Raw genomic sequence first — 12,658 nt, 5'->3', positions numbered from 1 at the left:
CTCCCCCTGCTTTGGTTCCCTTCCTGATTTTTTACTGGGGATCCTTCAATGTCTGATTAAGGACTCACTGGCTCAGGTGAGATTGTTCTCCTGCTATTTGTCACGTAATCCCCTTTTTAGGAAGCTATGCTGTTAGATATGATCGACTGGTACCCCCTTGTACAGTATTCCTGACTAGTACTATGTACATTTCCTTGTATCCTGCACATGTTTTAAGCTACTGACATGTAACTATTTCAATAAAGTTCTTACTTTTGAAAAAAAAAAACAAACATATGGACTCGAGAGCAAGTGTCATATTAAACTGTACATCTGCATTGGGATGCAAAGGTGTTCCATGCATCTCCATACAGGCAGTCCCACTGATGCAAATTGGGACAAAGTCACTGCCCCCGATAAGACATCTGTGTCGGTATGGGTGCATGTCCTCAAACTCGTACAGATTGAGAGCAGTGGCTGTGTCTGTGCTGCAACTGCGTCCCAATCAGTGGGATGCATGGAAAAACCTTTGCATTCCCTTTCTAGGTAAATATGGCCCTATACAAGCATACACTTTAGGATGCCCCAAAGGATAAGTTCACCTTTGGGAACATGTAACATGTTCCTACTCCTGCAGATGTTCCCCAATCCACTGCCTCTAGTGACAGTGAGCCAGGGATCTACTCCCCAAACTCGCTGTCTTTTTTTTTTTTTTTAATGATGCGCCCGGCTGCGTCATTCATTCACAGAGTTCTGTGAATGGTAGAACTACAACTACTAAAGCCTTTGCTGCTGTCGACTTGTAGTTCTCAATAAACTACTATGGCACTGTTGAGCTTTCTGATAGTTCATGGTCTCTTCCTGTTATTGTGGAACTTCCTGCCCCTACGATGTACAAGCAGACAGCTTACACTGACAGTCTGCATCAGTCCTGCATAGCACCTGCCATCTGCTGAACATGGGTACAATGCTTTCCGGCTCCTAGTAAAAAAAAATAAAATAAATGCACATTATTAAAAAAAAAAAAAAAAAAAAAAAAAAAGAAGAGAGATCCTAATGGAAAAATATGCAGCCTGCCATTTCGGATTACTTAGCTCAGCTGCCTGGCTGTCTCTGGCTCCAATATTATGAATCATTTTTACTGCAGTTATCATAAACAACATCCCCCCCACCAGGACTTAAACAACCCATAGATTATGCAATTTTCTTTCCTTCCACCATGGATGGTCAATGCATGGAATCCCTCCCACGGGGCTATTGAGTTCTGCCAGCAACAATCACTGCTGGCGGCTACAGCCGGTGGCAGTGATCACATGAAAACAAAATCCAACTGGCTGGTTGTTCTGAAGTTGATCGATGGATCGACTTCAGTACAACCTGCCTGCTCATAGATGGATCAAATCTCAGCTGGTCCCTGCTGAACCAGCTGAGAGATTCTATCCACCTATGGCTGGCTTTATAGTTCCTGTCCCTACACTGCTGAGATCTGCACCACACAGCCTTTTCTCTAAACATTCACCTTCATTTCTGGGGTAAAAGCCACACAGGGAACATCTTGGTGGAGTAACATGGTACACCCATAATCAGGGTATAACATACTACAGATGCAGCAGCCCCTGCACACGCCAATCCTCTGTAGTGAGGGCGACAAGGGGATCTTCCCCCCTCCCCCCACTCGCTGGTACAAAAAAGACACAGCATTGCAGGGCCAGATCTGCAGGTCACAGGTGTAATGCTTTAGGATTCATGTACATTGGATGTTATTTAACCTCTTCTGAACTATTTAACTTGACAGCTAGAAACCGACACCTAAAAACATCTGTTTAGCCGCGTTTGCGTCTAAAAGCATTAAAAAAACAAAAAAAAAAAAACAAAACTTTTTTTTGTTTTTAAAATGTAAAACGTCTGTAAACGAAATGTTGCTAAACACGAGTTACAGCGTTTAGCAGTGATTACAGGCATTTGGCGTTTCAAATGCCTCTGAACATCCGTCCTGAACGCATTTTTTTGCCTTCCAAAAAAAGCTTCTAAACTCAACTGCCTAGAAATGACTATAAATGACCCTGTGTACATGTACTGATAAGATAACAGAGGAGAGATCAGGGGCTGCAGAATGTCTGTTTACCAGCAGCAGTGTACATGAAGCCTTAGAGGCTGCAAGTAAAAAAAGGTGAACTAATCCTTTAGGTTTTGGAAGGAGGGTGGGACAGCCATGACACCCAAAGGAGTATTACCGCATTATAAATGCAATTACTCCTCACACTCTGCCCACATTAGGGAAAGGTCATGGATGTATTCCCATCACACTCTGCCCACATTAGGAATACATGCATGACCGTTCCCTATCACACTCTGCCCACATTAGGGAAAGGTCATGGATGTATTCCTATCACACTCTGCCCACATTAGGGAACGGTCATGGATGTATTCCTATCACACTCTGCCCACATTAGGAATACATGCATGACCGATCCCTATCACACTCTGCCCACATTAGGGAACGGTCATGGATGTATTCCTATCACACTCTGCCCACATCAGGGAACGGTCATGGATGTATTCCTATCACACTCTGCCCACATTAGGAATACATGCATGACCGATCCCTATCACACTCTGCCCACATTAGGGAACGGTCATGGATGTATTCCTATCACACTCTGCCCACATTAGGGAACGGTCATGGATGTATTCCTATCACACTCTGCCCACATTAGGAATACATGCATGACCGATCCCTATCACACTCTGCCCACATTAGGGAACGGTCATGGATGTAGTCCTATCACACTCTGCCCACTTCAGGGAACGGTCATGGATGTATTCCTATCACACTCTGCCCACATCAGGGAACGGTCATGGATGTATTCCTATCACACTCTGCCCACATTAGGAATACATGCATGACCGATCCCTATCACACTCTGCCCACATTAGGGAACGGTCATGGATGTATTCCTATCACACTCTGCCCACATCAGGGAACGGTCATGGATGTATTCCTATCACACTCTGCCCACATTAGGAATACATGCATGACCGATCCCTATCACACTCTGCCCACATTAGGGAACGGTCATGGATGTATTCCTATCACACTCTGCCCACATTAGGGAACGGTCATGGATGTATTCCTATCACACTCTGCCCACATTAGGAATACATGCATGACCGATCCCTATCACACTCTGCCCACATCAGGGAACGGTCATGGATGTATTCCTATCACACTCTGCCCACATTAGGAATACATGCATGACCGATCCCTATCACACTCTGCCCACATTAGGGAACGGTCATGGATGTATTCCTATCACACTCTGCCCACATTAGGGAACGCTCATGGATATACTGTATTCCTATCACATTCTGGGTAAAGCCTAGACTATGAGGGTGCTACAGCAATGATTGCTTTGGATGAAAAATATACAAGGCCTATGTCGCCAGCACTGCATGGATCCACTTATAAGGCCAGAGCTTTATTCAATCACGTCATGTGTAAGTGCAGCATTCTGGAGCCGTGCCCCCTTTGTCAGGCATGTGATATACAAGATTGGGGGACACACCTCACGAAGGGATCCCACACGACTTCAAAATGTTGTACTTATACTTGCAGTAATGCGATTGCTGAAATAAAAGTCTGGACTTGTAGATGATCCATGGTGTGCTGGTGACATAGGCTTTCTACATTGGTGAACGAGGCAGAACACCGGAGGGTTGATTTAGTGGTGCATTCAGTCGTGTGCTCCTGTACACACCGCTAGGCCTCCTCCCAGCTCGTGGAACAATGTGCACTGGTTTTATGCACAACATTGAGCTGAGTGGCAAGGAAGCAAATAAGGACAGTTTCAGCATTTGTGATCACCACAGTGCGACGAGGACGGCATCACAGCAAGCATTTTGGCAAGTTTGTAAAAAGCAGGAGCATGGGCTGCCTTGCCCCGCGTAGTCTCAAGGCCTTATGTCCTATTTGTTTACACTGGCATGCGCTAGAGAAAGGAGAAGTAGGACATACAGTACCTTTTCCCCACTGCAGAACGTTGCAGTGCACTACACCGAATCGCAACCCACAAACATGAATGGAATGTCATTTTGTGGCATTCCAATAAAGTTGATAAAAAAAGAAGAAAAAGTAAACAGTGTGTTATGATGCTCTGACAACAAGCCCAGTGTTGGGTGTGCAGAAGACAAAACAACTAGAATCTTCCCAGTCATAGGTATAGATCCTCGAGACATGGCAGGATTTCTGGTCTACCAACCCATACAGATCACTGGCCACATCAGCAGCCTCTGGGCACCAATGAACACTTTGATATCCAGTCCCTCAGCAGCCAATGGGCTTTACAGTTTTCTAAAAAATGCTAGAGGGCCCCGGGCCCACAGGGTTTGGGGTTACCAGCCCACAGAGGGAGGAACACTATGCTATGACATGCAGTTCCTCAGAAGCTAGTGGACTGAGCATGCTGGGACTTCTGGTTCCTCAGCAGCCACAGAACCCCAAGGACCTGCTGGGACTTCTGATTCCTCAGCTCAGCAGCTGGAGGGCCCTAAGACCCACTGGAAATGTTTGCTCCTTGGCTCAGGACCTGGGGGGTCCAGGGAATGCTGAGATTTCTGGTTCCTCAGCTCAGCAGCCAGATGAGCCCAGGAGTTGCTGGGAGTTCTGATCCCTTGGCTCAAGCAGCTGGAGGGCCCCCAGGCACGCTGGAACATTGGCTCTTCAGCTTAGAGGGCTCAGGGAATGCTGAGTTCTATAGCTTACCAGACTCAACAGAAGGGCAAAAAGGCATGCTGAGTCTTTTGGCTTCTCAGCTCAAGAAGCAGGGAGCCCAAAGACTTCTTGGGGCCTCTACCTCCTCACTTGGAGGGCCCTAGAGCATGCTGGGACTTGTACCCAAGTGCTGGAGTACCCCACGGCATGCTGCACTTGTGGATCCTCATTAAGTAAAAGGCCCCAGAGCATGCTGGGACTTTGGGTCCCTCCAGGACTGAGGTACAAGGCACACTGAGTCTTCTTGTTACTCAGCGCAGCAGCCAGGAGGCTCAGACTGCTAGGACTTGTGGTTCCTCAGTACTGGAGAGCCCATGGAATGCACTAAAAGTCCCTAGAACAAGCTGGGACTTAGGGTACCTCAATCCAGGAGGGTCCCCATGGCATGCTGGACTTTTGGTACCCCAGTCTTGGGGAGCCCCATGGCAGGCTGGACTTTTGGTACCCCAGTCTTGGGGAGCCCCATGGCAGGCTGGACTTTTGGTACCCCAGTCTTGGGGAGCCCCATGGCAGGCTGGACTTTTGGTACCCCAGTCTTGGGGAGCCCCATGGCAGGCTGGACTTTTGGTACCTCAGTCTTGGGGGGGGGCCCATGGCAGGCTGGACTTTTGGTACCTCAGTCCTGGGGGGCCCCATGGCATGCTGGACTTTTGGTACCTCAGTCCTGGGGGGCCCCATGGCATGCTGGACTTTTGGTACCTCAGTCCTGGGGGGCCCCATGGCATGCTGGACTTTTGGTACCTCAGTCCTGGGGGGCCCCATGGCATGCTGGACTTTTGGTACCTCAGTCCTGGGGAGCCCCATGGCATGCTGGACTTTTAGTACCTTAGTCCTGGGGAGCCCCATGGCATGCTGGACTTTTTTTGGTACCTCAGTCTTTGGGGGGGGGGGCATGGCATGCTAGACTTTTGGTACCTCAGTCTTGGGGAGCCCCATGGCATGCTGGACTTTTGGTACCTCAGTCCTGGGGAGCCCCATGGCATGCTGGACTTTAAGGTACCTCAGTCCTGGGGAGCCCCATGGCATGCTGGACTTTTGGTACTTCAGTCTTGGGGGGGCCCCCATGGCAAACTGAATTTTTTAGTTCCTTAGCGTCATGAGCCATGAAGCCCAGAGCACGCTGGGACTTGTGGTACCTTATTGCTGGAGGACCCCACAGCATGCTGCACTTGTGGAACCTCTTTAAGTAAAAGGCCACTGAGCACGCTGGGACTTGGGGCCCCTCCAGGCCTAAGGTACAAGGCACACTGGGTCTTCTTGTTACTTGGCTCAGAGCCTGCTGGGACTTGTGGTTCCTCAGTACTGGAGAGCCCATGGAATGCACTAAAAGTCCCTAGAACAAGCTGGGACTTGGGGTACATCAGTCCAGGAGGGGCCTCTTGGCATGCTAGATATGGGGTACCTCAGTCTTGGGGGGCCCCCTGGCATGCTGGACTTTTGGTACCTCAGTCTTGGGGGGCCCCATGGCAAACTGAGTTTTTTAGTTCCTCAGCGTCATGAGCCATGAAGCCCAGAGCACGCTGGGACTTGTGGTACCTTATTGCTGGAGGACCCCACAGCATGCTGCACTTGTGGAACCTCATTAAGTAAAAGGCCACTGAGCACGCTGGAACTTGAGGCCCCTCCAGGCCTGAGGTACAAGGCACATTGGGTCTTCTTGTTACTCAGCGCAGCAGCCAGGAGGTTCGGAGAATGCTGGGACTTTTGGTTCCTCAGTAATGGAGAGCCCATGGAAATTGACTAAAAGTCCCTAGAAAAAGCTGGGACTTGGGGTACCTCCGTCCTGGGGGGCCCCATGGCATGCTGGATACAGGCTTCCTCAGTCCAGGAGGGGCCCAATGGCAAACCAAGTCTTTTAGTTCCTCAGCCTTAAAGCCCAGAGCACGCTGGGACTTGTGGTTTCTCAGTACTAGAGAGACCACGGCATGCACGAAGAGGCCCCCTGAGCCTGCTGGGACTTGTGGTACCTCGGTACAGGAGGGGCCCCCATACCAAGCTCGGCTTGTGGTTCCCCGAGTCTTGAAGGGGCCCCATGGCACACTGTACTTGTGATTCCTCGTTAACTAAAAGCCTCAAAACAAGCTGTGGCTTGTGGTACCCGAGTCATGGGGGGAACCCATGGTACCTCAGTCCTGGGGCTCCATTTCTCACTGGGACTTGTAGTTCCTCAGCACATCATACATGAAGCTTGCTGGGACTTGTGGTACCTCAGTCCTGGAGGGGCCCCAGGATCTTTTGGTCCCTCAGCAGAGCAGGCTCACATCACTCTCTCAGTACTAAACATGGCATACACTAAAAGGGCCCTAGAGCAAGCTGAGACTTGTGGTCCCTCAGTCCTGGGGCCCCATAGCACACTGAGCCTTGGAGTTCCTCAGCCATGACGCCCAGGGCCTGCTGGGATTTGTAGTTCCTCAGTCCTGCAGAGCCCATGAGATACACTAAAAGGCCCCCCAGAGCTTGCTGGGACTTGTAGTACCCCCGGCCCCCCTCCTCACCGTCAGCCTCAGCCCGGACCAGCAGGGACATCCCCTTCAGCCTGTCCACGTAGGTGGAGGAGACGTGTCCGGTGCCCCGGTCGTCCCATTGTCGGTCCTCGTTCAGAGTGTAGACCTTCACCCTCCGCCTGGTGTCGGACATGATGGCGCACTCCTCCTCCTCCCCCCGGCTCGGCTCTATTCCCGGCTCCCCCCGCCGCCGATCATGGCTGCTGGTATCAGTGCGGGCGATTCCTCGGCGAACTCCTTCCCCAGCCTCCTCCGTCCTGCTCTCCGATCACACCGCCGCCATCTTGTAACCCGATTCTCTCCTTTCTCTTCCTCCAACGAGAAATGGAACAGGTTGGACGGGCCGGCTTGGCAGGGGCTACGGTGTCGCTCGGGGGCCAAGAATGTCCCCCGTGACGTCCGCCGAACGATGAGCGCCGGCAGGTGGCGCTGTCAGTCTCCCAGGCTAGAGGAAGAGGGAGGAAGCCGTAGAGGACATGTTTAGTGTGGGTAGTGGACCTGTCACCTCTATACAACCACTGTACTGAACCATAGAGGAGCTGGGCACCCCAACACTGATCATTGACTATACCCACATCATCTGATCAGAGATGGCATACATATTAGTGTCACCGACTTCAAAAAATTGCAAGTAATGTATAATAAATTCTAAAGCAGACCTTTACCCTAAGGGCCCATACCTACCTACATTTTTTTTTATTTACTTTTTTTTTAAAGTGCATCTTGTGTTTTTAATGTGTTACTTTAAAATTTACTTACAAATAACGCATGGTGCATTTTTGCTGTATTTCCAATTGACTATACTAGAAGGCACCTTTTTGGTGCGTTTTTTTAAATAGGGCACAAAAGATAAAGGAAACCGGATTTTTATTTTTTTTAACCGCACAGATCTGAGCCTATTATTTTCAGCCAAGGAAGCTTCCATCTTGACCTTTGCTTGATCTGCAACTGCCATGATGCTGCGCATGTGATCAGTTAGAACACCGCTCATCTGATGGTTTGACAGTTTGGGTGAGAGTACAACCAATGTGACAGTTAGCATTCCCAGCATGGAGACAAAGAAGAATGGCGGCACATCCAGAAATAAAATCAAAAGAATTTATTAAAACTCATCATGCCTTGAATGTAAACACTTTTTCTTTTTATTTATTTTTTTTTTAAACCAATAAATTGATGGGGTTCGTTCCACTCTAAGGGCCAGGTCACACCACATACAGTCCATCCAGTGCGTTATTTATTTTATTTTTTTTCCTTCTGCATCAGAAATGCATGGAAAGTAGGTCATATGGTTTCCAATGGCATAGTTCACACCAGTAAAGTCAGTTCCAGTGCGCTCCAGAAGAAAAGAAAAAAAAAGTAGAACATGCTACATTTTTCCAGCACTGGAACACAGTAAAACACATTAAAAATGCATTGTACCTCAGTACAGCAAAAAAAAACACACAACAGGCAAAGATAAGAACAAGCACCTGGAAACAAACACATCTGTGCACAGGGCCTGTCAGTTTTTCAGGTGGATCTGATCGGACCCTCCATTCATCTCTATAGACCAGCAGGTGTAAACAAACGTGTGTCCATTTACACCAACCTACTTCCAATCTGATCAAAAAAAAAAAAATCTGAAGGGGGATCAGTCGTCCCCCATCTAGGCGGATTGGATCATAGGGCAGGCGGGTGTAACAGGACAATGAAGTCCGTTTCCACCCGCCAGTCCATAGAGCAGAGCAGGCTCTGTCCAGATCCACTCTGCATAAAATGAGCAGGCATGGACCTGTCATCCACCCGCTCTGCAGATCCCCTGCTTATCATAACAAAGTCTGCCAATGGCTGATGTCATAACTGATCACATGTGCAGCATCATAGCAGTTGAAGATTAAACAGAGGCTAAGATGGTGGCTTCCTTGGCTGAAAACAATAGGAGGGTTTACTTCCACTGTAAGGTTGTGTTGCCATGCCTCCACTATCCCTCTCTCTTACAAATGGACTTTTTAAATTAAAAATACTTAAACGTGCTGCAAAGCAGCACTCATCATTTCTCAGCAAGGCAAGAATTCCTCCCCAGCCCCTGTGCAGATGCCGCAGGGTTCCGGTCCTCAGAGAGCCCTGCAGCACATCTGCACAAGCACAAAGCCTGCTGATGTCAAACCGCTGTCCACCGAAAATGTACTAGCCTGCCATCCAACATTTGTTGGCCGAAAGTTGGACAACAATTGTAGGCGGAGGAGCGTACTAATGGTAAGATTTTAGGACAACAGTCAGACAATTCCCTGCCAACAATCGAACCATGTGTATGAGGCTTTAGGGACGGTCAACAAGTTAGAATAAAACCAATGAAACTGTTCTACCACAGGATCTGTGGCAATGACACCTTGATCAAGAAAACCTGCTAATCTGTGCAGAGACAGAGAAAGTTTCAAAGAGATGAAACTGGGAGGGAGGTGGGAGTCAAACTGACTTGAGATCCCTAAAAAATACCTCCTGCACCCAAGTATCTATGATGCAAGCTGTCCAAGTGTATGCAATAGCTTACAAGATGTCCCTCCCACTTTGGAAAGTGAGGGTGCACCCTCATGTTGAAGAGAGGTGGGTGATCCTGGGGATTCAGGCTCTGCAGGTGGACTTTTTTCTTAACCTCCAGCAAGGGATAAGCCTTTTCAGACTGTGTGAGGCTTCTTAGATTGAAGCAGATGGGTGTAATTGCCACCTTGTGGCATCTTTGAGAAACATCTCTTTGGATCTACCTTAAATGCCATCAAAGGCCAAGCGAAGCAAGCGCCTCTATCACCGGCTTCACAGTCTAACACTTTAGCCAAAGTGGTCTTCACATGTGAACTGAAAGGAGACTCATGACAGATCAGCCACAGCTAAGGGAGTGAAGAACCGTACCTGCCAGAGCTCTAGAGAGGGTCTGCAACCACTTTTTAGTGGGATCCACTGGGATGGCAGTCACATTACAAGAGTACATGGAAGAATCCACAGTGGAGATGGACCACTTTTTAAACAAAGTCCTCTACAAATGGTTACAAGACCAATAGGGTGTTTGGAGGGAGAAGACCTTGTCATGGCGTTTCCAATCTCCATAGAAGAAGACTAGGAACATTCGTTTCCTGGATCTATTATGGATATGAGGCTCAAAAAAGAGGCCTCCTGGACATGGCCATAAAGTACACTATACAGTGTAAAATACATCTGTTGTGGCTCCTGTGAGCCACAGCTGCAGCATATTTTTACCCCATAGAAGTGCATTACAGAAAATGCCATGTGCGCATAACTTCTGCCACTTGTTTGTACTCATGAAAATTTAGTATAATTTTCATAATTCTGTTGAAAAAATTGTTTACCAGGGTAAAAAATGCTTATTTTACACCCCCTCCCCCCAATCACCCAACACCTCCTTTAACCCTACATCCCCACCACGTATCATGCACATTTGTTACAGTACCCCCCCCCCCCCCCCAATCACAACACCTCTGTCATCTCACCCCCATCATCAGTGAGGCCCTTGCAAAGGAGGTTGGAGATACCTTGTAAGATCATTTCAATAAGGTCTGAAAGAAATCAGTGAAGCCCTTGCAAGGAAGACAGGAGGGGCCTTCCAAGACCCATGTAAGGTGATTTAGAAGATACCTATAAGGCCTTTGCAAGGGAAGTGGGAAATACCTGGTAAAACCTTTGTAAAAGGATCCGGAGTACATCAGTAAAGCCCTTGCAAAGAGATAGGATACACCTTATAAGACACTTTCAAAAGGACCTGAAAGACATCAGTGAGGCCCTTGCAAGGGAGACAGAAGAAATTTGCCCTAAATCCTTCAGGGTGACCCAGAAGACACCCTCATGGCCACCACAAGAGAAGCGGGAGCTGCCATCCAAGAACTTTGCAAGGTGACCTAGAAGACATCTGCTAGGCCCTTGCAAGGGAGGTGGGAGCTACTTGCCAGGACCCTTGCAGGGTACACCAGAAGACGCCTGCAAGGCCCTTGTAAGGGAGGTGGGGGACACTTTCCAAGACACCTGCAAAGGGACCTAGAGGAAGTCAGTGAGGCCTGTAAAAGGGAGGAGAGAGACACCTTTTAAGACGCTTGCAATAGAACTTGAAAGACATCAGTATGGCTCTTGTAAAGGAGATAGCAGGAACCTACCAAAGCTCTTGCAAAGAGACCTAGAAGAAACCCAATTGGCCCTTGCAAGGGAGGAGGGAGACATCTGGTAAGATCTTTGCAATGGGACCGGAAGGACATCTGCAAGGTCCTTTCAAGGAACGTGGGAGACCACCTTGCATGACCTGAAGGACATAAACAGTGAAGCCTTTCCCGGGGAGAACAGAGGAATCTACCATGGCTCTTGCAAGACGACCTAAAAAGACACCTGCAAGGTAGGCAGGAGTTACTTGCTAAGGTAGGTGGTAGTTACCGGACAAAAAGTTTGCAAGATGTCCTAGAAGCTACCTGCTAGGCTTTTGTACGAGAAGAGGGAGCTACCTGCCACCACCTTTGCAAGCTGGCACTGAAAAGGCCTGCAAGAGAGGTGGGCGGCACCTTCTACGACCTTTGCTAGGTGCCCTCTAAAACATCTGCAAAGCATTTGCAATGGAGGCGAGAATATCTGTTGACACCCTAGCAAAGGGACCCAGAGGATATTAATAAGGCCCTTGCAAATGACCCCTGCCAAGACCCATGCAAGGTGATATCTCTGTCATTGAACCCATTGTGCCAAACATCTACCACTTCACCCCATCATCCAGTATCTGTCACCGCCCCTGCCACCTTCAAGCAGAATGCCCGTCACCCAACACCTCTCATTGCACCCCCTTCACCTGGCATCTCTGAACCATTTTCCCCCACCCACAAACATCTGTCCCTGCAACCCTCTACACTCGTCTGTCATCTTGGTCATGACACCCTTCACCTAGCATCTCTGTCAATGACTCTGCCTCACCCAGCATCTCTGTCACTGAACCCCCTTCACCCAGCATTTCTCAATGCACCCCCTTCACCCATATCTGAAACTGCACTGTATTCACCCAATGGCGCTGTCAATGCTTTCCCTTCTTCAGCCAACATTTCTGTTACTGCACCCTCTTCACCTAACTTTTCTCTGAATGAAATGGAAACATCTTGGCCGTCTTAGGACACATTCACACCAGTAAGCCATCCTGATTCCAAAGTTTTTTTTGTGTTATAACTTTATTGAAACATCACAGATGACACTGTATTGAGTTCTATTGCATGATGCAAGCAGCACCCAAGCTGTTAGTACAGTGTGAAGCAGGGGGCACCTGGAACAGCGAGACTTGACCTCCCTGTGTCTAGAATCAGCCAAAGGTTTGAGGCCAAGCCTCTGGTACTCACAAACCCAACCACTTATAGCTGGTGAGGGTTGAAGGCTGGAGTTGACCGCAGTCACT

General features: G+C 48.6%; 1 protein-coding gene across 4 annotated transcripts in view; it reads right to left on the bottom strand.

The window, feature by feature from the left end:
• The window catches only part of PPP4R3B (protein phosphatase 4 regulatory subunit 3B), a 58,402-nt gene extending 50,785 nt beyond the window's left edge, over window positions 1-7,617 (bottom strand). For 2 of the 4 annotated variants that reach the window (XM_073628125.1, XM_073628126.1), the window contains exon 1: window positions 7,246-7,615. In XM_073628125.1, the coding sequence (XP_073484226.1) occupies window positions 7,246-7,387 (142 nt within the window). In that variant the 5' untranslated portion in view covers window positions 7,388-7,615. Of the gene's footprint in view, window positions 1-7,245 lie in introns of all 4 variants that reach the window. The other 2 variants (XM_073628123.1, XM_073628124.1) reach the window with 2 other exon arrangements.
• Between the last annotated feature and the right edge of the window lie 5,041 nt (window positions 7,618-12,658).

The sequence above is a fragment of the Aquarana catesbeiana genome, linkage group LG04 (assembly GCF_042186555.1).
Source record: "Aquarana catesbeiana isolate 2022-GZ linkage group LG04, ASM4218655v1, whole genome shotgun sequence".
In the NCBI taxonomy this organism is placed as follows: Eukaryota; Metazoa; Chordata; class Amphibia; order Anura; family Ranidae; genus Aquarana; species Aquarana catesbeiana.
Note: the sequence above shows the minus strand (reverse complement) of the source record. Positions and strands in the feature narration are given on the sequence as shown.